This window comes from Notamacropus eugenii, chromosome 4 (genome assembly GCF_028372415.1).
Source record: "Notamacropus eugenii isolate mMacEug1 chromosome 4, mMacEug1.pri_v2, whole genome shotgun sequence".
Classification (NCBI taxonomy): domain Eukaryota; kingdom Metazoa; phylum Chordata; class Mammalia; order Diprotodontia; family Macropodidae; genus Notamacropus; species Notamacropus eugenii.
Window position 1 is genome coordinate 158649392 of NC_092875.1, and position 25483 is coordinate 158674874.

A 25483-nucleotide genomic window follows, 5' to 3' on the forward strand; every position below is an offset into this window, starting at 1 on the left:
TCATACTTAACCAAATTCATCATGTTCATTATTTCTAATAACATAATAATATTATATTATATTCTTGTATTACAATGATGATCAATTCCCAGTTGAAGAGTTTACAGTTTGTTTCCAGTTCTTTGCTACCACGAGAAGTGCTGCTCTATTTTGGAGCGTATGGGACTTTTGGCAGGCAATTTTTCAACAGCTTATTTCAATAATAAATCATCAGTATCACTGTCATTCATTCTCCATGTGTTGATTTCCTGATACTTTTCAGGGTTAGTATTGTGCGTAAGGGGCAGCTAGCTAGGTGGTACAGTAGACAGAGTGCTAGGCTTGAAATCAGGAAGCCTCATCTTCTTAAATTCAAATCTGGCCTCAAGCTGTGTGACCCTGGACAAGTTAGTTAACCCTGTTTGCCTCAGTTTCCTGATCTGAAAAATGAGCTGGAGAAGGCACTGGCAAACCATTCCCATATCTTTGCTAAGAAAACCCCAAATGCTGTCACTGAGAGTTGAACATGACTGAAAGGACTGAAATCACAACAGCAGCAGTGTTGTGCATAATCTTAAATTCCTGATCTCAAATGGTTTACAGTCAAATACTGGAGATAAGACAGTATACAAAATACTTTTAAAGCCACTATTGATTGTCATAGCAGAACAATCTAAGTGTAATATATAGAGATGCAAATAAGGTAGGGTTAATTCTGACCGAAGTGATCAGAAGGGCATCTAATAAAGGTAATCTTTGATTAAAAAAATTTTTTTTGAATTCCCAAATGAGTTTCTCCATATACATAGGAGAACAGAAAAACAGAATTGTTCTTGAAACTACAAATTAGAGGTGAAATTTGAAAGAAGCTACATTTTAAAAAGATGTTTCTTTAAAGAGATGTCATATTGTTTTAATGTTATTGCAGTTATCTTGAGTAGGTAATTTATCATGTAATTGATGAGGGTAAAATTGTATTTTAATAAATGGGACTTTCATTTATTATAAGAATACACTGGATATTAAAATTTTTAATTAAAGTTGAGATGAAAATATAAAAATTCATACAAGTTTTTCCATTTTTTATTTTTTAAAAATTATTTATTTATTTAACTTTTAACATTCATTTTCACAAAATTTTGGGTTCCACATTTTCTCCCCTTTTGTCCCCTCCCCCCACCCCAAAACACCATGCATTCTAATTGCCCCTGTCATCAATCTGCTCTCTCTTCTATCATCCCTCTCTGCCCTTGTCTCCATCTTCTCTTTTGTCCTGTAGGGCCAAATAACTTTCTATACCCCTTTACCTGTATTTCTTATTTTCTAGTAGCAAAAACAGTACTCGACAGTTGTTCCTAAAACTTTGAGTTCCAACTTCTTTTCTCCCTCCCTCCCTTTGGAAGGCTCCATTTTTTATGAAAGAAAATTTAGATATGTCAAACTGCTTATCATATTCTTTTGAAAAACCAAGAAAACCTCTTTTCTAGTGAATAGAACTGTTATTAACATGCAAAGCTTTCTCATGAATTCTGGTTATATTATAGAACTAAGAAATCTTCGCTATTTTAAAAAATTTAGCATCAAAGATTGAGGCCATTGAAAATAATTTACATTTTTCTGCCATCTAGCTGTTGAAGGAAAAACATGCTTAGTGTTTGTAAATGAAGGACAGTATAAAAGGGATTTGTGTGGTTTCTTAGTTTGTGTTGAATAGGCTAAGATCTTAATTTGCTTTTGAATATTTAAGTGCATATAAATACTAGCATTTGATTAGTAGCAAAAGACTTGCCATAAGGATTGGATAGAGTAGGTCTGTCAAGTGTGTATACTGGAGGAGGTTTTCAAGTGCTAAATGCAGTTGAGAAGGATAAGCATTTACATTCATATCTCTGGAGAGCAGTTTCACTTGAGGGGTTGAAAGCCAAATTTCAATGAGTTGAAAAATGAGAGAAAAGGAAGTGGAGACAATAAGTGTAGACAGATTTTATATGTATAAATGCTAACTAATTTTAAATATTTATTTTTCTCAGGCATGTTTATAGGTGTCAGGAAATGTGTAGATGGGGAGATAAGAAAAAGATAGGGAGACAGAGAGGAAGGGGAGAGTATGATTCTAGGAGCTATCTGCTATAGGAGATAGATTCAAGAATCCAGGCAGAGGGTTTGACCTTGGATGAGACTACCTCTTCATCAGAGACTGGAGCAAAGGAGAGATTGGGACAAATCTAGTGTTATTTCTTTCCTTAACTTCTTTTGGATCTTCAAGTCCACTCATTTCTCTAGTTCAATGATTCTCAAAATGTGGTCTGGGGATCTCTGGAGTCCCTGAGACTCTTTTTTGAAGTCCTAAATATCATAATTGTTTTCATAATAATACTAGGAATTTTAATTTTGAATTTGTTAAATATCATATCATAAATATCATAAACAAAATTCAGGGACATAAATAATTTTTAAAAGTGTAAAGGGTTTCTAAATAAAACTTTGAAATTTGCTGCTCTAGAGATAGTCAACTCACCAATGATGCTTTTTTAAAAATACAGTTGGTTCCAGATTGCATGCCATCTTGGGGAGGGGAAAGGGAAGAAATTTACAACTGAAAATCTTATAAAAGTGAATATTGAAAACTAAAAATTAATTAATTAAAAAAATAAAAAAATAAATAAAAACAATAACAAAAACCCCTTAGATCCAGAGTTCTGTGCGACCAGCTTATGATTGAGCCACTGCCCATGCTTGCCTATGAAACTGAAAGATTGGGGACTCATATGCCTACATGTCTCTCAGTAATAAATTGCCTGGCTTCTCAAAAACAAAAAACAAAAATAGTTGGTTTAATGGTCACATAGTCTGTCATCAAGGAATTCCCTCCATCAAAGGACATAGCCTCCTTATGACATTACTTGATCCTTTGATCTGGACCTTGGCTTGCAAACCTTTGGGTGTTAATAGTTGATGATTTTCTTAGCTCAGAGTAGACCTATTTGTTATGGTGGCTGAGTGCCAAACATGATTGGTCATCATATTGAAATGAGTTAGCTAGGCAATATTAGAAGACCAGTACTGGGGTGCCATTTAGTTTACAGAGTTTCTCTGATGCTGACAGGGAACCAGGAGGTCAGTCAGTCTACTGCTAGAGGCAATATTTCATGTAAGGACAATATAAAGAACAAATTCAATCAGTCATTCAGCAAATATTTGTTAGTCATCTACAATGTGTCAGGCATTCTTTGGGGAATGTTATTAATGTTATTGCAGTTATCTTGAGTAGGTAATTTATCATGTAATTGATGAGGGTAAAATTGTATTTTAATAAATGGGACTTTCATTTATTATAAGAATACACTGGATATTAAAATTTTTAATTAAAGTTGAGATGAAAATATAAAAATTCATACAAGTTTTTCCATTTTTTATTTTTTTATTTTTTAAAAATTATTTATTTATTTAACTTTTAACAAAGACAATTAATAAAAGTCTTTACTTTCTAGGAATGTAAATTTTAACAGGAGAGGCAACAAGTACATATATAAATATATACAGCATAAATGTAAAGAATAAATAAAAAGTTAAATACTACATAGTTCAAAAGGGAGAATAATAGTAGTTGAAGACATTGGGAAAGATTTAATGTAGGTGGTGTTTGAGCTGTGTCTTAAAAGAAAAGAAGGATTCTTTGAGGTAGAGATGAAAAGAGAATAAATTCTAAGTATGGGAAATAGTGTGATTATTTTAAAAAGTTCAAGAGATATAAATTCTGGGTAATTTAGTAATTTTATTAACAAGGCCAGCACATTTATTAATAAAAGGATGGTCATTTGGCTGTCTCTTTTAGATCACAGACCTTTCATGGTGGTGGGTTCACAGTTTATATGCCCTTTGAAGAGCAGGTGTTTCTGAGGGGTAGCAATCAACTCCGATTGGTTAACAATTGATGAGAAAATGAATATTACAATGAAAGGCTGGGCTGGATTACAGTGAGGATCTTGGAGTATGCGACTTGGATCACCCAAATCTTGGTCACAGAGACTTAATCAGTTTTCATATCACCTGTCTGACAAAAGGGAGAATCAACACTTCCCCAAGACCTGTCTGAGCAGGCATGTACCCATTAGCCCAAACTTAGAATTTCTTTTACTCTCTGATTAGATCTTGGCCTGGGTAAATCTCTGCCTAAGATTTCCCATTGCTTGATTTCTTTATACAGAAAGAGAAAAGGGGAAAAAACTAGGTCCTAATATAATAATTAGTTATTAAATACAAGAGAAAAATATTAATTTCTTACACAGCCAAATGGGAGTTGGAGGCAGTGTGTTCTTAGTGATGGATAAAAAGAAGGCCAATTTGGCTGGATCATAAAGTGTGAAGTGGAAGCAACTTCCAGTGAGACTGGAAATGACAGATTGGGGCAAGATTATGAAGAACTTTAAAAACTAAAGAGAAGAATTTATATTTGATGTTAGATGCAATTACAAGCCCTTGGAATGTATTTATTAGGGGAATGACATAGTCAGATCTGTGCTTAAGGAAAATCATTAGCAGCATTGTGGAGGATGGACTGCAGTGATTGAGACACGTGAGGCTGGGAGGTTTTCAGTGTGGGCAGTACTGTTCTCTGGGGGATGCTTGAATGATCTGGGGAGGGAGGTGCAGTAGTAGCCTCTGGTGCAGTTGAGGGAGTGTTGAATAAAAATAAGAGGTGGTGGAAGAATAAGAAAAGAAGGGACGAATATTTTGAAAAACTGTATGTTTCATCTGTTGTAACACAGTTAAAAGTCATAGTGATTACATTATTTTCCAAATAAACACACAAAATGCAAGTTAAAACTGATCAGTGGTCACGTCCACTGACAGGTCTTAACAAGCAAGTGTTGGCAGGTGACCTTGTTGCACATTGGCAGGAATATGTTTGTGCATTGGCAGGAATATGTTTGTGTAATGACTTGTTTAGAATATGATACTATATAGTTACATGACTCAATATTGTGTGATCAGAATTTCAATGCATGAAAAAACACATTTACAAAAAATTAATTTTTACAATAATTAAATTTAAGATACATCATTTAAAAATATTTTTTTGATATGATGCAAATTAAAAAAAAGCTGTTAAAGATTTCTTGGTTGGGCACTGAGTAATTTTTTTTTTTCTTTTTGAAAAGTGGGTGGTAGGCCAAATAAATTTGGGAACTTCTGAATTAGGAGATGAGAACCTCAACTAAGGTAGTAACTGTATGAGTAGAGAGTTGGGAATCTGATAGGAGGGGTGTTATATAGTTAAAAAATGAAAACGTTGACAATTGATTGCACATCTGGGTGAGAGGAAATGAACATGAAGAGTTTTTGAGGATAACTTCAAGGATATGAACCTAGAAGGCTAGAAGGGTTTTGGTGTCAAGAGAGAGGTTGGGAAGAACAGTGGTTTTGAGGAAAGAAAATGAATTTTGTTTTGGATTTGTTGAGATTGTGATGTCTCTGGTGTATTTATTTTGAAATGCCCAATTAGCATTTTGTGATGTGGGATTGAAGCTCAAGGTAGGGACTAGGACTGAATGTGTTTATATGTGTTTATATGTGTTTATATACATTTATATATGTGTATATGTATGTATATTTATGAATTATCTGCATAGAAATCATAGCTTAAACCCATGGGAGGTGATGAGATTATGGAATATGTAGACGGAGTTGATGAAAAAAAGGCCTAGAGCAGTTCCTTGGGGAATTCCTACAATTGGGGCTGTAATATGGATAATAACAAGCAGCAGTTAGACAGGCAGCATGAGAGCTAGGGAAGAGTAGTGCCATGTGTGCCAAGAGAGGAGAGAATAAAAGGATTAATGTAGACAACAGTGTTAAATGTATCACATAGGTCCAAAAGGATGCAGACTGAAAGAATAGATTCAGCAATTAAAAATGCGTTAGTAACTCTGGAGTTATAAAGTTGGAAGCCAAACTGCAGAAAATTAAGAGAGTGGGAGAAAAAGAAGTGAAGGTAGTGAAGTCTTAATTGAGTCTGAAAGGTTTTATCCCCTCTCTTTCCTGGGAAGGGAGGGAGTTACTCTTTGCTCATGAAAAATCTAGTCTAGTCACTGACATACCTTTGGAGGTGTTGGAAATATCTTCCAAATGGGCCAGAGGTAGTGAGATTGAAAGAGCTCAGTCAGGACAGAGGGTAGCTAGATGAAAGTTAAGGTTAAACTAGCTAGATACTAGGTTAAGTTTGAATTTAAATTATCTAAATAAATGTTGGTTAAATCAGCTAAATTTCATATCAGTCTAACTTATTTGTTTTCAGTATTGTTTTTCCCAGTAAAAATACATGCTTCTTGAGAGCAGGGGGTATTTTATTTTAAATTATCAAATCTTCATTGCCTAGGCTAAACAGAATGTCAAGTTTGTTTTTCCTATGTATCTTCAAGAAAGGTAGCATGGCCCAGAGGTGAGCCCAGCCTATGACACATATTGGCTTATGAGATGCTGGGAAACTCACAAACCTAATGCTTTCCACCAATCGCTTCAGATTCAACTAAAAATAGATGCCTTCAGGCTACATATTGATTTAGAAAATCACATTAAGCATCTATTTTTGGCTAAACATTGTGCTAAGCCCTGGGGATATAAATATTGAAAAAAGACAGTCCCTACCCTCAAAAATCTTAGAATCTAAAGGGGGAAGATAAAATCCAAATGGAAAATGAAAAAGCAAGGTTGGGAGGATACAGATACAGATAGGTGAAGCCAGACTGAGAAGATCAGAATAGTGTAGCCAGGTGAGAAATAAGTGAGATTTTGGAGCTGAGCTCTCTCCTTCAATGGAGGTTTAGAGTTCATAGCCTCACCCTCCAATCAAAAAGGCCTAGGGTAGTGACAGTGATGCAGTCCCAAACCTAATGAGATCTTGATGAATGATCAGATTATCCCAGTAGTGAGTATCCCTAGGGGTTGGTGGAGAAGTTTATCAGAGAAGTCTCAAAATTGTGCCTTAACTCCAGCCCAGTACTCTGTTCACTCTTAAGAAGTAATCACTAAGTTTAAACCACTGTGAATATTCTGTGGAAAACACTAAGGATCTGAGGAGAATTGATGTAGGAGTCAGCAATAGAGAGTAATTTAAAGATCCATATTGATAGGAATAATTAATCAGCTAGTCTGTTTAGTGTAGGTAGTTTAAGCTAAAGCTTTACACATAGTGCACAAGATTTATTTGCTCAAATTTATGAGGTGGGAGACCTGTTTAGGAAGGCTCAGAATCAATCAAAATTAGAGATGAAGTACAAAGAGTGCTGAAATTGTAGTTAAGATGTGGTTTCTAAAACTGGCTCCTAACCACATTGTACTTATTTTAAGATCATGGGCAAGTCACTTAACCTGTATCAGCCTCAGTTTCCTCATTTGTAAAATGGGAACAATTATAGAGCCTACTTTTCAGGATTGTATAAATAAGTTAACATGTAAAGTGCTATATAAATTCCAGCAGCTATCATAGTTATCATTAGTCAACAAGCGTTTAGTAAAGTACATATTTATGTTAGGCACCATGCTAGGTACTGAGGTACCAAGATAGCAATGAAACTTTTCTAGTCCTAGGAAACCTACATTTTATTGGAGTATACAACATGTATATAATAACATAACATAACATATCCATGGTAATTTTTGGGAGGGAGATCATTTCAGTGGACCATTGCACACAAGATGGATTTCAGTAGGGGAGGAAAGTTAAGTCTTGAACTTAGTTTCAAAAATCAGCTGTACAAATAAAAGATAATAACTAGATTAACTAATGTGAAAAGTGGTAACTGCAAACTTACTGTGAGTCAGAATTGTTTTGTGGGTGTCAAAAAAGCTGATGCACACTTAACCTACAATAATAGCATTAGAAGATCCAGAACAAGGGAAACCATAGACCCAGTGTACTCTGCTTAAGCCACAAATTTTTGGTGCTGGGAGCAGTATTTTAAGAATATTGACAAATGGAAGGCAGCTATGATTGTGAGGGAACACAGACCTTTCTAAGGAAATAATTGTAGGAAGTGGGGCTGTTTATCTTGTGCATGAAATGAGTTAGAATGGAACACAATCTTCCTCTGCAAATATTTGAAGAGCTAGCCTGTCAAAAATTGAACTTATTCTCTTCAGTCTTATTAGAAGTAAGAATCAGAATCATTGTATGGAAATGAAAGGGAAGCAAGTTTTGGTTCATTCTAAGAACTGTTTTGAGATAGTGAATTCTTGTCAATGGCAGTATTTAAGCTTACATTTATGCATTTATATTTCTGAGTGTCCCAGAAGTCTTAGTGTAGCTTTAAGCTACATAAGTATTAAAATTTAAAACTTCAGCAAGACTTCTCAATATCCTACATAGTGTTTGATAGTTTATAAAGTATTTTTCTTTTTCACAATTATTCTAGGAAACAGTCAGTAACCAATAAACATTTATCAAGGGCTTACTGTGTTCCAAATTGTGTACTACGTACCGACAACAGTATAGGGTATTATTTCTACATTTAAAGAAGGTGAATAAACTGAGTCCAGAGAGATTAAATACTGGCTGTGGGTGAAAAGGCTAGTAATGGCGTACCAAGTATTCAGCCTTAGTTTTTCTTGTTTTCAGGTTCAGTGCCTTTTCAGTGACACTACATTGTCTTCATTCATGCATAGATAGGACTAAATGATTTCTGAGGGCCTCTCCCATTAAGTATGTGATTCTATAATGGGATTTTTTAGAGAGCTAAAATTTCCAAATATCACTTAATTGAATAAATGCCACAAACTTTTATTCTAATAGCTATTGAGTGATTTGGATTCTTAATTATAGTATCTGTAACTGCAATATGGAGGAGGAAGAAGGGGAGAAGGAACAAACATTTATTAAGTACCTGCTGTGTGCCAGGTTCTCTACTAAGTCTTTACAAATATTATCTTATTTGATCTTTACAACAATGCTCCAAAGTAGGTGCTAATCTCCATTTTTATAGCTGAGGCAATAATCAGACAGGGATTAGGTGGATTGTTCTTGGTCACACAACTGTTATGTGTTTGAGGTCAAATTTGTACTCAGGCCTTCCTAACTTCAGGCCTCGTACTGTCTACTACTGAGAAGTACTCACTAAGTTTAATCACTAACTTGAAAGTTGAATATTCTATGGAAAAACACCAAGTATTTAAGGGGAGTTGATATAGAAAGAGTCAGCAATAGAGAGTAAAGTCTTTTGAGCTCATATTTGTCTTATCAGCTGTGGTTGAACACATTGTACCTTGACTCCAATTTCGACATAGTGATGGCATTTTGGTCCTCTTCCACAACAAAGGACAACAACCAACCAACCACCAATGTAGGAAGTGGTACTTGACCTGGAAGATCAAGATTCAAACTGACTTAAATGAGGTGGAAATGCTTTCCAAGTATGAATAGGGAATATTGAGATGGGACAGACACCTGAGGTAAAAGGTTATGTTAGTAACAGTTGGACCTGAGAGTGTTATCAAGAGGAATAATGGATAAATTGAAAAAAGTAGATTGGAATCAGGTTGTGAAGCCTTTAAATACCAGACAGTTGCTAAAAAATAATAAAAATCAGAACTGGTGTTGGATAGGCAGTGGGAAGATAAGTAAGTGTTTGATGGAGCTATGAATGAGCTAGGAAAGAAACCTTTCAGGAAAGCCATTTGGAATTATGTTAATAAAGTAATTAAATTGTTCCTACTTTCTGACATAGCCTTCCTTCTTTGGGTGTTGTTGACCTGAAAGTTTGGTTAAAAAAAAGGCCACAGGCTAAATGCCTGTTTTTAATTTAATTATTTAAATTAAATTTATTTATTTATTAATTATTTAAATTAATTTTAATTAAATTATAATTAAATTAAATTAAATTTATGTATTAAATTATTTAAATTTAAAAAATTTAATTATTATTAAATAATAATGCACATTTATTATTTAATTCCCTTGTAAGTTAACAATACATAGATCTAGGGAGCCAGAGGTTAATCTGACTAATCTCAAACAAAATTTTACAGGCTTAAATCTGTTTTAGAACAGAAAAGGTAGTCTTTGTCCAGATTTATGGTCTCCATAAGTGATTAACTAGACCATTTGAAAGGAATTTCTTAATTGCATAGGTTGTAAATACAAAAAGATAACAGAGTTTGACAATTTCAAATAGAAATTACGACCCAAGATGTCTGTGTTTTCTTTACCATTAACATGCCATAACATAATATATATCTATAAATATTAAGAAAGGTCTCCTAAGGAATGTTAAGTCAGTCCTATCTACCTTTATTGACATAGGAAGAGGCATTCTGTGAGTTTACTTTAGAGAACAAAGGGGCTTTTAGGTCCAGGCTTAATTCGAGGTCTGACCCTTAAAGTCTAAAATTTATATTAGATATTATCAGTGCATACCCTCAGAAATTCAGTGTAGTAGACAAAGTTGTGAACTTGGAATCAGGAACGCTAGAATTCAAATCCTCCACCACTTACTAGCAATTCATTCTGAGTAAGTCACTTAATCTCTTCAGCTTTGTTTCTTCTTCTGTAAAATGGAGTAATAATAATATGATGTTGTAGTCAGGATCAAAGGAAATAACACATGTAAAGGACTTTGGCAAACAAAGTACTATATGAATGCTAGCTGTTATTATTGTGTATGAGTTATTCCTATTTTTGTTGGATTAAGTGGTTGATGAAGTGCTCTGTGATTCAGTGACATTTTAGTAATTTTTTTGCATAATCCCAAATTGTTTTTTACAATGATTGAACCAATTCACAAGTTCACCAACAGGGTATTGTGTACCTGACTGTCCATAGTACCTCTACCTAGTATGTTGTGTGCTTTACTCGCTGAGAGCCAGGTCAGCTACATTTGTTCCTCTAGGTTCTAGAATAACTGCTGGGTTTTGAGGGGTTTCTTCTCTGCTCTCATGGGCTTGGTTCCCCACTTTCCCACTGTATCCTCTTCCCCTACCGCCTTTGTAAATCAGTAGAGACTTGCAGCCCTAGTTCCACTACCCACATAATATCAATTAGCTTTTACTGAGGGATATTTACTTTGATGATATAAAAAGAAGAAATTTAAAATATTACCCCTCTTCCCTCAGCAACCTTGTCTTAGATCAGTTCCTGCCCAGTATTGGACCCACCAAATTCAGGTCCACATAGCGCAAGTATCAACAAGTCCTCATCTCAACTACCTGAGTCCAGAACATCATTTCTGAAGATCACTCCTTTCCCCTCAGGACATTGGTGCTGCTGGGCTGGCTGCAAAACCCTGCGTGGACTCAGACACAAGTTCCTGCGTCTTGTTCTCTTGACTTTTGAAAACATTCAAGATTGAAAGCTCCATTCCCTCCACCTATAACAGGAAAAGATCAAGCACAGAGGCCATAGACCAAAGTCTTTTCACACAGGGTCACTAAAAGAAGGAGAGAATGTCCCAATAGTTACACCACCAAAGCACACATAAAGTAGTAATGACCAAAGGACCTAGGTGGAGGCTGGCTTAGCTTTTGAAGATATCTTCATTGTAGTTACTCAACTAGTTGAGAAAAGCTTCCCCCTAACCTTATGGTTAGCAGACCAGAACCAGTTAGAGAATATCTAAGTCTTCTTAGACTTAAAGTCAAATGATTCCCATTCTTTTCAAGGTATTTCCATTATACATCATTCCAGATCTTCTAGTATCAGGCGCCTCAGCTTCTCTACATGGGGAGAAGCCTTCCCAAGGTGCTCTGCACATGTACCAGACCCATTATACCTCTAACATTGACTATTACCGTTAAAACAGTAGATTAATGTAAATGATAAATGTTATTTCTGTTTCTGTTGTTGATGCTGGGACAATCATTCATTGTCCACGAAAGGCTGTGATAAGCTACTGTAATTATTGAAAAGTACTTCTTTATCTATTTAAAATACCTATTACTAACTTCATTCACCATATACTAGTACCTGGTATGGAAATTCACTTAGCTCCGTACGGCCTGGTTTAGTCTACTCCCTCAAACCGTAGGTCATTTTGCTTTCCTCCCTGAATGATAATGTTGCTTCTTGTTGCATTTAAATACTCCTTTCTCAGCCCTGTCAACAGGAACCTGGAGCAGTAGATGTAGAATTCCTGAAGCAATTCTTTATAGATTCTAACATCTTGCAAGTTACTTTACTCTTCTCACCCTTTCTCTTTTCATTCACTTTAAAGCAGTGAGTTCCCTGATCTCTGCCTTCCTAGAATGTCCAAGAAGTTGAAATTCTCAGGATATTGATATTCAAGAGGGAACTTTTGTAGTATTTATTATTCAAGGAAGATTAGACTATACAATATTATTTCCTTAGCTTTTTATTCTCTGGTTTACCACTTTTTCCTTTATATAGATACTTAAAATGTAAATTTTTTTTTAAACAGACAGCTTTGTAGAGTAATCTGCTGCAGCATGTTATCCCTCCTTCCTTTCCTCTCCTTAGAATGTAAGCTCCTTGAGGGCAGTACTGTTTTACTTTTGCCATGGTATCCCTAGTATCTGGCACAATAGAAGCCATTTAATAAATGCTTGTCAATATATTGATTGAACATGAGTAATGTAATAATAGATGCTATGAGTTGCTTCTCTATTTATGTCTCGTCCTCAAAAGAATTAATAAGACCAGTTTGGAAATTATGACAGTGGTAGTGAATTGGCCTAGATGCATTATAGTTCATTTACATATGTTAAAATCTCTGTAATCCTAGAGAAAATAAGTGTAATGACTGCTTTATTCAGACTGGAATTCAAATGTCCAAACCAATGTGACAAACTGATACTACTGCTCTGTTTCCTTTTGTGGTCCCGTGTGTGTGTGTGTGTGTGTGTGTGTGTGTGTGTGTGTGTTTACTCGTGCACGCAGAGCTAAACTAATATCTGTTTCTGTTATAATACTAAACGCATTTTTTTATTGCTTGCAGTCTTACAGCTTGATTTTGCTAGGTCTCAATGAATAGTGATTTTACATATGATATAGCATATTAGCATATATTTAAGAGTTTCATTGTAGTAAGAATAATTTATTCCTCAAAAGAAAGGAAGTCCTACTTACCACCTTCAGTTTTTAGATCATATTTCCAACCAAACCTTTTACATTTTAAGAAAAACTGTACCAGAGGATAAGATAGACTGGAAAATGGAGGGGAAGCTTAGCTTTACTGTGGAGTCTGAGTCTGGGTGTAACCTAACTAGCTAGAGGATATGCAATTCATGATTGACAGCAGGACTAGCATTATGCAAATACTGTAAGGGAGAACAGCAGCTCAGGAACAGTGATCAGGGGCTCTGTTAGGGATCTTTCTACACACGCCACTCTAGTTTTTCATTCTTCTGTTTCCTGTGTTTGCAAATAAATAGCACAAAACAGTTTTTACTTCATTTGTCCTCACTAAAAGCAAAGCTACAATGCAGTTTCAGTTTATCAGCTAGATAACACATGCGAGAAACAGATATTCTCATTAAATTAGGTAATTTTTAGGAGGGCACCATGCTTATCTTTGGACCTTTGTGTATTAAATCCTGTTTAGGGCTGTTCTCTTTACACACAAGTGTGTTTTACTTGTGCCTTCCTGTCTTCTTCAGTGAAAAGCCTTATGTAGGTCAGGCTTGGCTTAAGCAGATTTCCTGAACCTGCGTCAGCTTAAGCTGGAGGAATTTTAATAAACCCTCCCCTGTAGGCGTGGGCCTAAATGAGGCTAGCCTAGTTAAGCCTGATCTTTTTTTCTGTTTGTGAAAAAGAGCTGAGCAGAGCCAGAGACTGCATGGTGGTTTCAGAAACTGCCTACTTAATTCGGAAATAACAATGGTTGGAAAGGCTAGATCTTCTAATTTTACATTATCTGAAAAGCTTGATTTGCTAAATCTGGTGAAGCCATATGTTAAAATTCTTGAAGAGCACACTAATAAACATTCAGTAATAGTGGAAAAGAACAAATGCTGGGATATCATAGCAGATACATATAATGCTATTGAAGTAGATCGCCCTCCTCGTACAGCACAAGGCCTGCGTACCCTCTATAAAAGGCTCAAAGAAAACGCCAAACAGGAGCTCTTGCAGCAAAAGGAGACTCTGTTAGATCATAGGAGCAGTATTTCTGAGCCAACCAAGAAAGTTGTGGAAATGATTCCCCAGCTTTCCAGTGTATGCCTAGGAAGAGACAAGAACAATATACAAAGGTAAGGTTTACTTTACTTTTTTTACTGGAAAATTATGGCGCCTCCTATCTTTTGAGCTTGGCTTTGCTGTCATACTGAGATACAGATGTGCACAGTAAACCAGTACAGATGGGGAAATGGTGCCTTTGTTTTGCTTTGTTAATTGCAAAAAAGTCAACTTGTAAATGTCTCTGCATTAAATTTATTTTTATGTGTTTATATTTACTTCTGTCCAGTTTCCAGGTAGTGAGATTGAAAAAATAAATGGGATGAAGTTTGTGATCGCAACCCATATCCTTTATCTCATTTAATAGTGAATTATGTAAATAGAGGTTCAAAAAAGTTATCCCTTCACTTCTACTGCTCATTTTAGGCAAATTGCTCATAAGAACTATATTTTATGTATAACTTTCAATAAATTTTCAATTTGATATCATGGAAGATAAACTGACTCTTTAATACCTCCTAATGGTATTCATAAATTATCATTCAGTCTAGATAGTTGATATACTTCTAATGTTTTACAATTTAATTACAACCCTTAATGAGTAATGAGAACATTATTTTGCATGTTAAGAAAAAGTTTAAATAATTTTTGCCAGCTTGTTCTATATTAGAACATTTATTTTTAAGTAGAAAAGTTTTTGCTTTTTTGGCTTTTTCTAAATTAAGATTGATAATTTCCCTTTGTTGTATTTTAGCACTCATTAAGTGATTATTTTGATCTGAGTCACAGGTGAAAATGGAGGTATGAAAGCTTTTTCTTAAAACTTCCTAACTATGCTAAACTTCCAACTTGTAATAATATCTCCACAAGCAGTTTTTTTCTTAGGGTGAGTAGACAGACATTTGTGTTCAATTTTGGTTAAATTTGTACACTTAGCCACTCAACTGAAAATCATCCAGGACATTCACTTAACACATCCAAGTTTAAATAGTATGAAAGCTGAAAAGGTCAGCTTAATTAGCATTCTACTCTGATTAGATAATTTTTATTTGCATTTATTGTGGATTCCTTTTAAGAGGTGTGACTTTTCATTCATTCAGCAACCAATGTCCTCCAAATAAAACTTCCAGAGCTTTTCCTCTTTGTGTAGACTTTATAATTCTAGAATTGTTATTCTATAGTGAAATATTTTTTACGTTAAGAAGGCAAGAAGAAGAAAATTATCACCCAAACGTGATATCAGTTTGTTTTTATACTTAGCTGAGAGATGTTTAAAAAAAAACAACGAACTCATTTTTACAGTTAGATATTGGTTATAATTAGTTGACAATATAGGACAAATAGGGGAAAATAGAATGTCGGTGTGAGCGATCTAATTCATAGTTAAAACAAATAGAATGATTACTGATTGTCTTAGCCTGACATACTTTTCAAAATTAACATATAATAACAGGGAAATTTATAGGAGCTTTCCACTAGCTAGTTATCAGAAAATGCTTTTTTCTAGTATTGTAGGGGAAAAGGTCTCTTGAGTTGCATGTACAATGTCTTTGTACAGTTTCATGTTTGCAGCTTCATTGCAAGGAAAAATATGCACAAAGCTTAGATTTTGGATTATATATTTTTAAAATGCTGTTACTGAGAATTAAGTATAAATGTCTATGTCTGCTTACCTTTTGAACTGTCCAATGAAATATACTTTAATAATAAAGGTTCGTGTACAATGGATCATTTGATCCCTTTACTAACCTTAGGAGGTGAATAGTTTATGATTATTTCCATTTTCTCGATGTAGAAACTTGGGCTTATGGAGTTGAAATGACATGTTCAAGGTAATTTAACTAATCAGTAATAGAGCTGCAATAAACACCAGCTCTTCTGTCCAGTGCTTGCCTGTCACTTAATGCTGTCTAGAAATTTGAGTGTATTAGAGAAACTAGTTAGTTGATGTGCATTCTCTATAATGAATGTTCAAAGTATGCAAACTTTTCCTAGGTTGAGTAGGATTATGGAGAATGCCTTTAAAAGATTGTATACTTTGTTACTTTGTACAATGTATATATTGTAGTTTTCTGCTGTCTTCTACATTTTATTTTTCTTTTTCCCACCTGTCTTCACGTTTCTCCTACTTCTATTAAGGGTTACCTCTTTTCCTTTCCTAATATTAATAACCTTTAATATTTTTCCTGTTTAATATTATAGATATTTATTATACAATTTGAACAGTTTAAAATGTAACTAATTAATATCAGATTCCCTGAAAATAATTCTGTAAACTTATTTTTCATTACCTTTTTTGTTTGTTTAAAACAAGAGCCTGTAATTCAAGTGACCTGAGCTCTAATCCCAGCTTTGGTCAAGTTACTTACCATCTCTACTTCTGAATTTTCTCATGTCCAAAGTAAGGATATTGGACTAAATCTTGAAAGTCTTTTCCAGGTCTTAACTATTAATGATTTCAGTAATACTATAAAATAATTTACCTATTGATTTTATCAAATGCCTTGTTCAATCTTCAGGTGGAAAAGCATCACTATGAATAAGAATGTCTGATTGTACTACTTTGTACAATTTGTTTTATATATTCTTTGGTTTTTAAGTTCCTTTTTTCTAAAATTGACATTTCTCTTTTTTAATCACATATTAATTCTAATGAATTTACACTTTGATTATATTTTGCATCCCCCCAAAATCTATTTTTTGAATAGCAAAAGCCTATCCCTTAAATTTTAAGTGACCTTTTCTAGAATATTTTTGCCCTCATTATGGTTTTTTTTGCAATGTTCTAACCAAAATGGAACATAGGAATTTATGTATATTTATATGTATATATGTTATTTATATGACCCTGTTAATTTACTTGGGATGATAATGTTTATTCTTAATGGAGATAATTAGGAACAGATGTGACAAGGGTTAAACATCTAGAGTAATACCACAAGCTCATTTTTATTAATTGAAACCTCTTCCCATCCAGATTTTTGAGCATAGCATTTAATATAGACTTAACCTTGCTTCTTATTGATTTGAATTATATCTTTATCTCTCATCTTTATTTTGGAGGGGGTGATGTTTAACAATGAAATATTTAAAAGACAATAAAGAGGTGTTTGAAGAAGCTCCTTCAATCCATAAACTGGATTAGAAATAATTTAGTGCCTTAAAGTTGGTAAAACACTTTACTCACAAATTGGGAAGTAGGAAGTACAAGTAATCATATCAGTAACTTAAAATTGTGCAGCATTTTTATGTATATCATCTTTTCTGAGCCTCTTAACAATACTCTCAGGTAGATATTTAAGATAATACTATCCTCATTTTGTAAGTGAGGAAACTGAAGTTTGGAGGTGTTAAGTGATTTATCCCTGGTCACTCAACTGGTAAATATTAGAAGCCAGATCCAACCCAGGTGTTCTTGACTTTAAGTACAATGCTTCATCTATTATTACAGATGAGAAATCAAGCTGAGATAGATTAATTGATTAGCCCGGGTCACACAATTAGATAATAATGACTCTTAGTTCTTGAAAAAATAAAAAGCATCATTGGTTCCAAGAGATGGAAACTTTTTGTCTATAGTTGTAAGATTTTTATTTTTAAAAAATATTTTGAGCCAGCTCTACCTCAAAGTTCCAATTCTGGAGGTAACCCTATGTTTTTGGTCTTAAATGTCAAGCTGGAAAGGGCTTTATGGCCCAGTTGTGTATAGTGGCTCAGCATTATACTGTGGGTCTGTTTTCTGAGAACTAGCCTAGAAGAGTTCAATCTTTAATAGAAAATTGGCCTTTAGATGATGACTTTTTCCCCTCTCAGCTACTCACAAAACTGTGAACTGGAGTGAGGAAGGGCTTGGTTTGCATCTATGTAGGAAGTGCTCATGGGTGAAATTAGCCCATATTCAGCTCTCAAATTTAATATTTTTTCTTAATATGTAACTTTCATATTCTCTATTTTATTTGTGTCTCTTAAGCAGATAATTTAACTTTTTGTTTTCATATCAGTGATAAACTTGTAAACTTGAATTTTTAATTCCATTAAGCCCTTCCTAAGGGTTTTACACATCTGCTTTTTAGTTTTAAAAGGAAATGAGAGGAGAGAATAATTCATCAGGAAAACAGAACAATGGAAGAACCAGGATATTTGAGGCATATTTCACTGTATCATTGAACAAACTCTTAAAAAAGCATCTACAGTCTTTAGAAGCAGGGATAGAAAGATTTAGATGAGAATGAGCTTTCAGTCACCGGGTTTGGTGATAAGAATTAAATTATTGCATTGTTGTATGTATGATGTCTCAAAAATCTAGTGCAATTTTAAATGTTAATAGCTTAAAATTAAAATTTTGGGAAACTTTGCATATGTAGTTAGGAATCATTAATTAACACATGCCATCCTTTTGACAGAAACTAATATTTTAATAAATATATTTCCTCAGGAATGTTTACTTTGTTATTATGTATATTTTAAATTTTATAATATAATACAAATCTATAATATTATGCCTTTCCCCTGCCCTAATTAAGTTTCATTGTATCTTTACAAATTGCTGGGCACTTAATGGCATTAAATTAATGGATGAAAAACTAGGTTGGCTGAGGAAATGGTATGTTGGGGAGAGCAATAGGTTTGGAATCAGAGAGCCCTTGTTCAAATGTTAGCTCCACTACTTGTCCTTATATCCTTGTTCAAGAGACTCATCCTTTCTGTGTGTCGTTTTTTTTTCATCTGTTTAATGAAGAGTTTGGACAAGATGATCTATTGTAGCTCAAAAATCCTATGAGCTGAATGGCAGCATGATGCTTTTGCTCTCCTCTATAATTATAAAAGCTGTCTTGATTTTTCTCTAGACAAATAGAGTAAATATTGCCAGTCTAATGTGCATGTCCCCAAATCAGGCATGCAAAGGGATCCCCTGCTTTTTCCTACCAGAATTCATGTTTCCCTAGTACAATTTAGGCCACTGTATATAGGTAATCCAATTCTGACTTAGAGCAGAGTTCAGTGGAATAGGAGAGAGGCATTGGAGGATTCAGTTCACCCAGAGAAAAGACACATCTGAAGGCCTAGAAAGCATTAAACTACCATGTGCATCAGGCCATGTAACCCTCCACTGACTAGGAATCATAGGATCCCAGGAGTCAGGGCCTTTGGAATCAGCCTGCTAGTCTTTCCTGAACTTAATGCATTTAAAAATGTGGTTTTAATTTGCATTTTCCTCACACATGACTGTCATAGACTTTTAGGTAAAAACTTAATGGAGTTTAAAAAGGTTTGAGAGACATAATTTCTGGATAATTTAATAATTTTACTAATAAGGCTAGCAATTTATTAATAAAAGGATGATTATTTGGCCATCTCTCTTACCCCAAAGACCCCCTGTGGTAGTGGGCTCACAGCTTATATCTTCTTGGAAGAGTAGATGTTCCAATCAACACTGATTGGTTAACAATTAATGAGAGAATGGGTATCACAATGAGAGGGTGGGCTATATTTTAGGGAATATCTTGGGGTATGTGACTTGGGTCACCCAAATCTTAGTCAAAGGGACTTAACAATTTCCATATCACTTCTCTGACAAAATGGAGAATCAACACTTCCCAAACTTGTCTGAGGATAACACAGGAATTGAGCTCAGGAACTGAGCAGGAATACACCTATTAGTCCAGACTTAGAATTATCAAAATTTAGACTGGGCAAATCTTTAACAGAGATTTCCCACACTTGTTGGTTTCAGGATGAAGAAGTAGGAAGGGAGAAAAACCTTGGTCCTAATACAGTAGTTAGTTATTAAATACAGTAGAGAAATAATCATTTCTCACATGTAATATGTAATTCTGAGATTAGAATTTTAGAATATGGTTGTTTATTAGTATTTTAATTGAAATGAAGTACCTTTAAATGTTAAGAATTTACAGGATTTAGGAAAATATGTACTCTAAATATGCTTTTGTTTCATTTCATCTGATGCGTATGTTTGTGTGTGTACTTTAGTGCAAACATGGATAAGGAAGAGTATGCAGGTACCAGTTTGCCACAGATGATGTGGGATCACCATCCTGTTGCTATTACAGTGGAATTGGACCAAGAAGAAGATATTAAACCACCTCCTTCACTAATTGTAGATTCTCAACAGAATGAGACATTAGAGCAAAGAGAAGAACATGAATTGGTCCCTGTTATGGAAAGAGCTTCACCTTCACTTTCTTCTATTGATACAAGAATGACATTAACGCCATCTTCTCTTCCAAGGAGAGATGAGTTTTTTAGACATGAAAGTGGAGAACACTTTAGACCATTTTTTGGATGTGACCCACAAACATTGCAAATGATAAAGGAAGAACATCAGGTAATTTTAGAAAATCAAAGAAAATTTGGACTGTATGTTCAAGAAAAGAGGGATGGATTAAAGAGAAGGCAGCAGCTTGAAGAAGAACTTCTAAAAGCAAAAATCAAAGTGGAGAAGCTGAGAGCAATACGTCTACGACGTGATCTTCCTGAATACAACAGTCTCTAAATATTTATCTAATATCTCTAAATATTTCACCTGTGATTTATTTAATTAAATGGTTTTGACAAAGTCAGTTCTATAAGAGAATGTTCTGGATCAGGATACATATTCTTAAAATGCTAATTTCCCACTATTATAAGAAAACTCTTTAGAAAAGTTTCTTATTTCAGATCTTTTGATTGTTTATTTGTCTGTAATACACATCTTAAAATTTCCTCCTAAATTGTATTTGTGAGGGGTTTTAATAGCTGGTCTTAAAGATGTTTTTTACTTTTTTTCATTGAAGTTAGTAAAAATTTCAGAAGAAACTTGCTAGACAGAAAATGCCAATTAGAGATTTTCTAATAATCTTATTAAGTGTTGTGATAATCTAATAAGAATTAGTTGCTCCATATGACATTGATTTTCCTTCCTTATTCTCTTTAAAAAATAAAATTTTTTGATGCCTTTTTACATTACAGTCATTTTTGGAACTGCTGCTCTTCTCTGCCCCACAGTTGAATCCTGCTTTGTAACGAAGGAAAATGATTGAGCAAAAACACCAGATACAAATGACTTTAACTGACAATGTATACAACAGCCTGCTCTAATATAAGTCTACTGCCCCTTTGCTGAGAAAGAGGTCATACCTTAATCTTTTTAAAGACTAAATTGTAGAACCATAGAATTTTAGAGCTAGATGGGACCTTATTAGAGATCAAACCCTCTCATTTTATAGAGGAGGAAACTGAGATGCAGACAAGTTAAGTGGCTCAGCAAAAGTCACAGTCTAGTTACCGACAAATCTGGAATTAGAACCCATTTCTGATTTAGAGTCATCATCTTTTTATTATGCCACAAATCCCACCAGTCGTTTTAAATATCTTGATTGTGGTTAGCATCTTAGCAAGAAAAAAAGTGCATGTGAATACTTATACATGTGTGTATATACACACACATAAAAAGATGTTTCATTAATTCATTTCAAAATGATATAAATTAGTGATGGCAAGGGAATTTTGTAAATTAGTTTTATTTAGCATAAAATGAAAATTTTATCTATCTTTTATGTATTTGATTTATAACCTTAAAATTTACCTTAATTTAATACTTCTCAGTATTCAGTAGTATTTCAATAAAAATCAGTATTGAAAAACTAAAATAGCAGTATACCACATCTACCAAAATAAAATAGAATATCCATATATATTTGTAATCTAATGTTATGATCTGATCCCCTACTAAGTTTTTTTCAAAACTCATTTCAGTATTTGTAGATTTTGAAAATAGAAATCTTTGACTTCTAAAAATAAATTTCAAAGTATGTCTTGCTCTTATTCTTGAATAAAAAGCAACAAAGAAGGAAATTATCAATATGTCTGTTTAATGCAAAAATTTTTTTTGAAGATGGAACTGCCATAATACTTCTGATAATCCACATAATCTGGGTATTTTGAATAGTTATTAAAATGTGTAGATGGTTGAATTTTTTGCTTTTTTATCCAAATAAGTTCGTTTATCTCATTACATCTTAATGTTTAATGATAACTAATAGAAACATTCCAGTTGAATTATAGAAACACATAAAGTTATGAAGTGTTTAAATATTAAAAAAAATTTTCTAAGCCCATCAGCCTTTTATTTCTTTTTCTTGCCAGTTTACTCCACAATGTTGTTAATTAGAAATGGACTTCTGAGAAAATTTGGATACATGCTTTTTACATATTGATTGCTTAGGTCTCTTGGTTGAATAGAGCAAAAATAGAAACCCTTGGGAAAAGAATTCATTTTTAGAAGAAATTTATATATGCATCTTTTAAATTCAAAAATTATATATTTTTTATTTTGCAGTACATTAAAGTCTAAACATAGTTCATTTTCTTTTTGTTTTTCATTTTTCTATTTGTATCCTGAATTCTTTGTCAGATATATTACAAATTTAGGTATTTACTTTATAAAGTTTCCCACTTTTTGCTAAGGGTGTTTCATTGAATCTTCTGAGGAGAATATAGTATTACTCTTTAGGAGTAATAGAACAGTTTTATGGAAATTTTTCTTTTCATTTCAGTAAGCCTTTAACCAGCAGACCAGGAACTATTGATACAAAAGCAAAAGTAGCTTATATGATGGAGGGAATACAAGGAGAAAAAGAAGGTGGGGAAGACAATAGATAGGACAGTGTGCACATATGTACAAAACAAATAAAATAATTTTTTAATAGGGGCAGAGTACTCACAACTGGAGGTTCAAGAAGAGCCTTGTGTAGAAAGATGGTATTTAAGCAGATCATTGAATGAATCTGAGGATTCCAAGAGGTAAGGTTTATAGACATGAAGTCTTTGGATGCTAGTGAGCCTGATTTCTATGAGGAACTGCAAATATCCTAAGAATTACTGACAAAATCTACTGCTAGTGAGGCACAGTAATCCATAGTGATAAGATGCCTTTATGATGGCCTATTTTGAGATACAAAGTAATATTTTCTTGAATTTTTAAAATATATTATTGTTAATATGTTCCCATATATTTGAACCAACAATTTGTGTATTTATTAACTGTTCATGGAGCATTCCTTGATGTAGAATCGCATTAACATACATAAGATCTATTAAATGGCCAATGGATTAGAAAATGGATAAGATTATTTGTGCTACGCACCCCCTATCCTCCTTCGGCTATTTAAATTCTATTCAATAACTTAGTGGAAGTGGCAAATATTTTCTACAGAAGGACAGATAAAGTTAAGTAAGAATTTGGCTGACAGAGGTCTTCCTGTCTACCTTAAGACATCGACCTGGTAAAGGTTATCTTTAAGGTTGTACATATAGTTTGCCTAAATTTAAACTAAGTATACAGTAAAGAATCTTACTGTATTCTTGTTGAAAAGATGGAGAGATCAGGACTATATGCTAATACAATCAGATCTAGTGAATGGCTGGACTCAGAGACTAGTCATGGTGATTCACTGTCAGCATGGGAAGAAATCTCTAGTGGAGTGCCTCAGTTTTTATCAGAGATTTGGGAAAAAGTGTATATAGCATGCTCATCAGATTTCCTGATGGCATTAACTAGAAAAGCATCATCTAAGATGCTTGTTGACAGAGTTGGTATCCAAAAAGATCTTAACTTTTTAGAACATTGGCCTACATCCAAGAAGATGAATTTGAAGAGGGACAAAACTAAGATCTTACAATTAGACTGAAAAAAAAATAGCTTCATATGTACATAATAAGGGAGCCATAGTTAGACAGCAGTTGGTCTTAAAAAGATTAAAAAAGTGTTCTAGTAGATGGCAAATTGAGTATGGGCCAGCAGTTTGATGTGGCAGTTAGAAAAGCTAATGTGTTCTTGAGCTTCCTTAAGAGAAGCATAACTTCTAGGAATAAGGAAGTGATAGGTCTTCTGAACAGTATCCTAGATAGAGCTCATCAGGAATATTATATTTCTGGATACCACAGTTTAAGAAAAAAATCTGTAGAATGGCTAGAAAAGGGCAAACAGGATACTAAAAAGCCTTAATTTCATGTAAGGATTTGCTGAAGGAATTGAGGATGCTTGACCTAGAGAAGATTCAGAATGATGGCTAACTTCAAGTATTGGAAGGGCTATTCTGTCTGCTTCCAGAGAGCAAAACCAGGAGCAGTGAGTAGAAATTGCAAAGAGGCAAATTTAGACTTGATGTTAAGAAAAACTTTCTAACAAATCGTACTTTCCAAAAGTGAAAGGGGTTGCTTTTAGAGATGGTGGATTGTCCCTGTTTGGAGGCCTTCAAGCAGAGACTGGATAACCACTTTTCAGCTATGTTATGGTGAAGATTCCCATCATATATGGTTGTTGAGGTCCCTTCCAGTTCTCAAATTCTATGATTCTGTCAAAGATGGTAGGTGACATTTTAAAAGAAGAGTTAACTTTTCTCCAGATAGTAATTAATAGTTCATTTCCTGAAACATAGTCTGACTAGAAAGCATACATGAGTTTTGGTTAGATTCAACCAGCTATTACAGTTAAATTAGCTTTGTGCATATGTACTTATCGAGCACCTAAAGTCAACTTAAACATTTGAAAAGGGTCACAGCATAGCCCGTAGGATCTTGGGTTTATAGTTGGAAAGGACCTAAGAGAGCATTTAGTTCAGCCTTCTTGTTTTATAGATGAGGGAACTGAAAGGCAAGGAGGTTAGTAGCCCGTAAGTGAAAGGTGTTATTTGCATACAGGTCCTCTGTCTCCAGAGGCAAGAATCTTCCTACTATTCTTTGCTGCATCCTATTTTACTTCTATTTAAAATGAAAACATCATTTAGGTTTTTTCCAAATTAATAGTGTGCTTAGATTTTTCATAAAGAAATGAACTTTAGCATAAGTCAAATAAATGGTATATATATATATATATATATTTAAGCCTATTTAGCTAATGATTCTATTTCTTTAGATTTAAGTGATGGCTGTTAGAAAATAAGGCATATAGATAATAAATTTTTATTGGCAAATTAAACATGAATTCTGAGAAAAACAGTGTTAACATGCCTCGATTTCTTGAAATACTGTAATTGCATCAAACAGATTCCTTTTTTGTTTCTTGAGAAATCAGCTTTGTCTAATTTGATTTTTGAGTGACTTCTCCCCTCCCCAACCATTTCTTTAAGTAATCATTCTGGTGTATTTAGGTGAATATGCTTAAAATATGTATCATCTTCCATGTGCCTTCTTTAGAATAATCTCATAAATTTTAAATAGTTATGTTTAAATGATGTAGACAGTGATTGGAATAAACCGTGTTTAACTGTAGAGGATGCATGAACCAACTTGAAAATATTTTGTTAACAGTGTTCTTTTAAAATATAAAATAAAACATTTGTTACTTTTATTGTTCATGTTGTTTAAGTTGTATTTAAA

At 33.9% G+C, this 25483-nt stretch overlaps 2 protein-coding genes across 5 annotated transcripts in view; both read left to right on the forward strand.

Annotated features, from left to right (window-relative positions):
* RAD54B (RAD54 homolog B) overlaps positions 1-25483 on the forward strand; it is a 120041-nt gene that overhangs the window by 36561 nt on the left and 57997 nt on the right. The window lies entirely within an intron of this gene.
* FSBP (fibrinogen silencer binding protein) lies at positions 13715-20737 on the forward strand. The gene is made up of 2 exons (XM_072603543.1): positions 13715-14178; positions 20096-20737. Exons 1-2 carry the CDS (start codon positions 13805-13807, stop codon positions 20616-20618), a joined length of 897 nt encoding a protein of 298 aa, XP_072459644.1. The 5' UTR covers positions 13715-13804; the 3' UTR covers positions 20619-20737.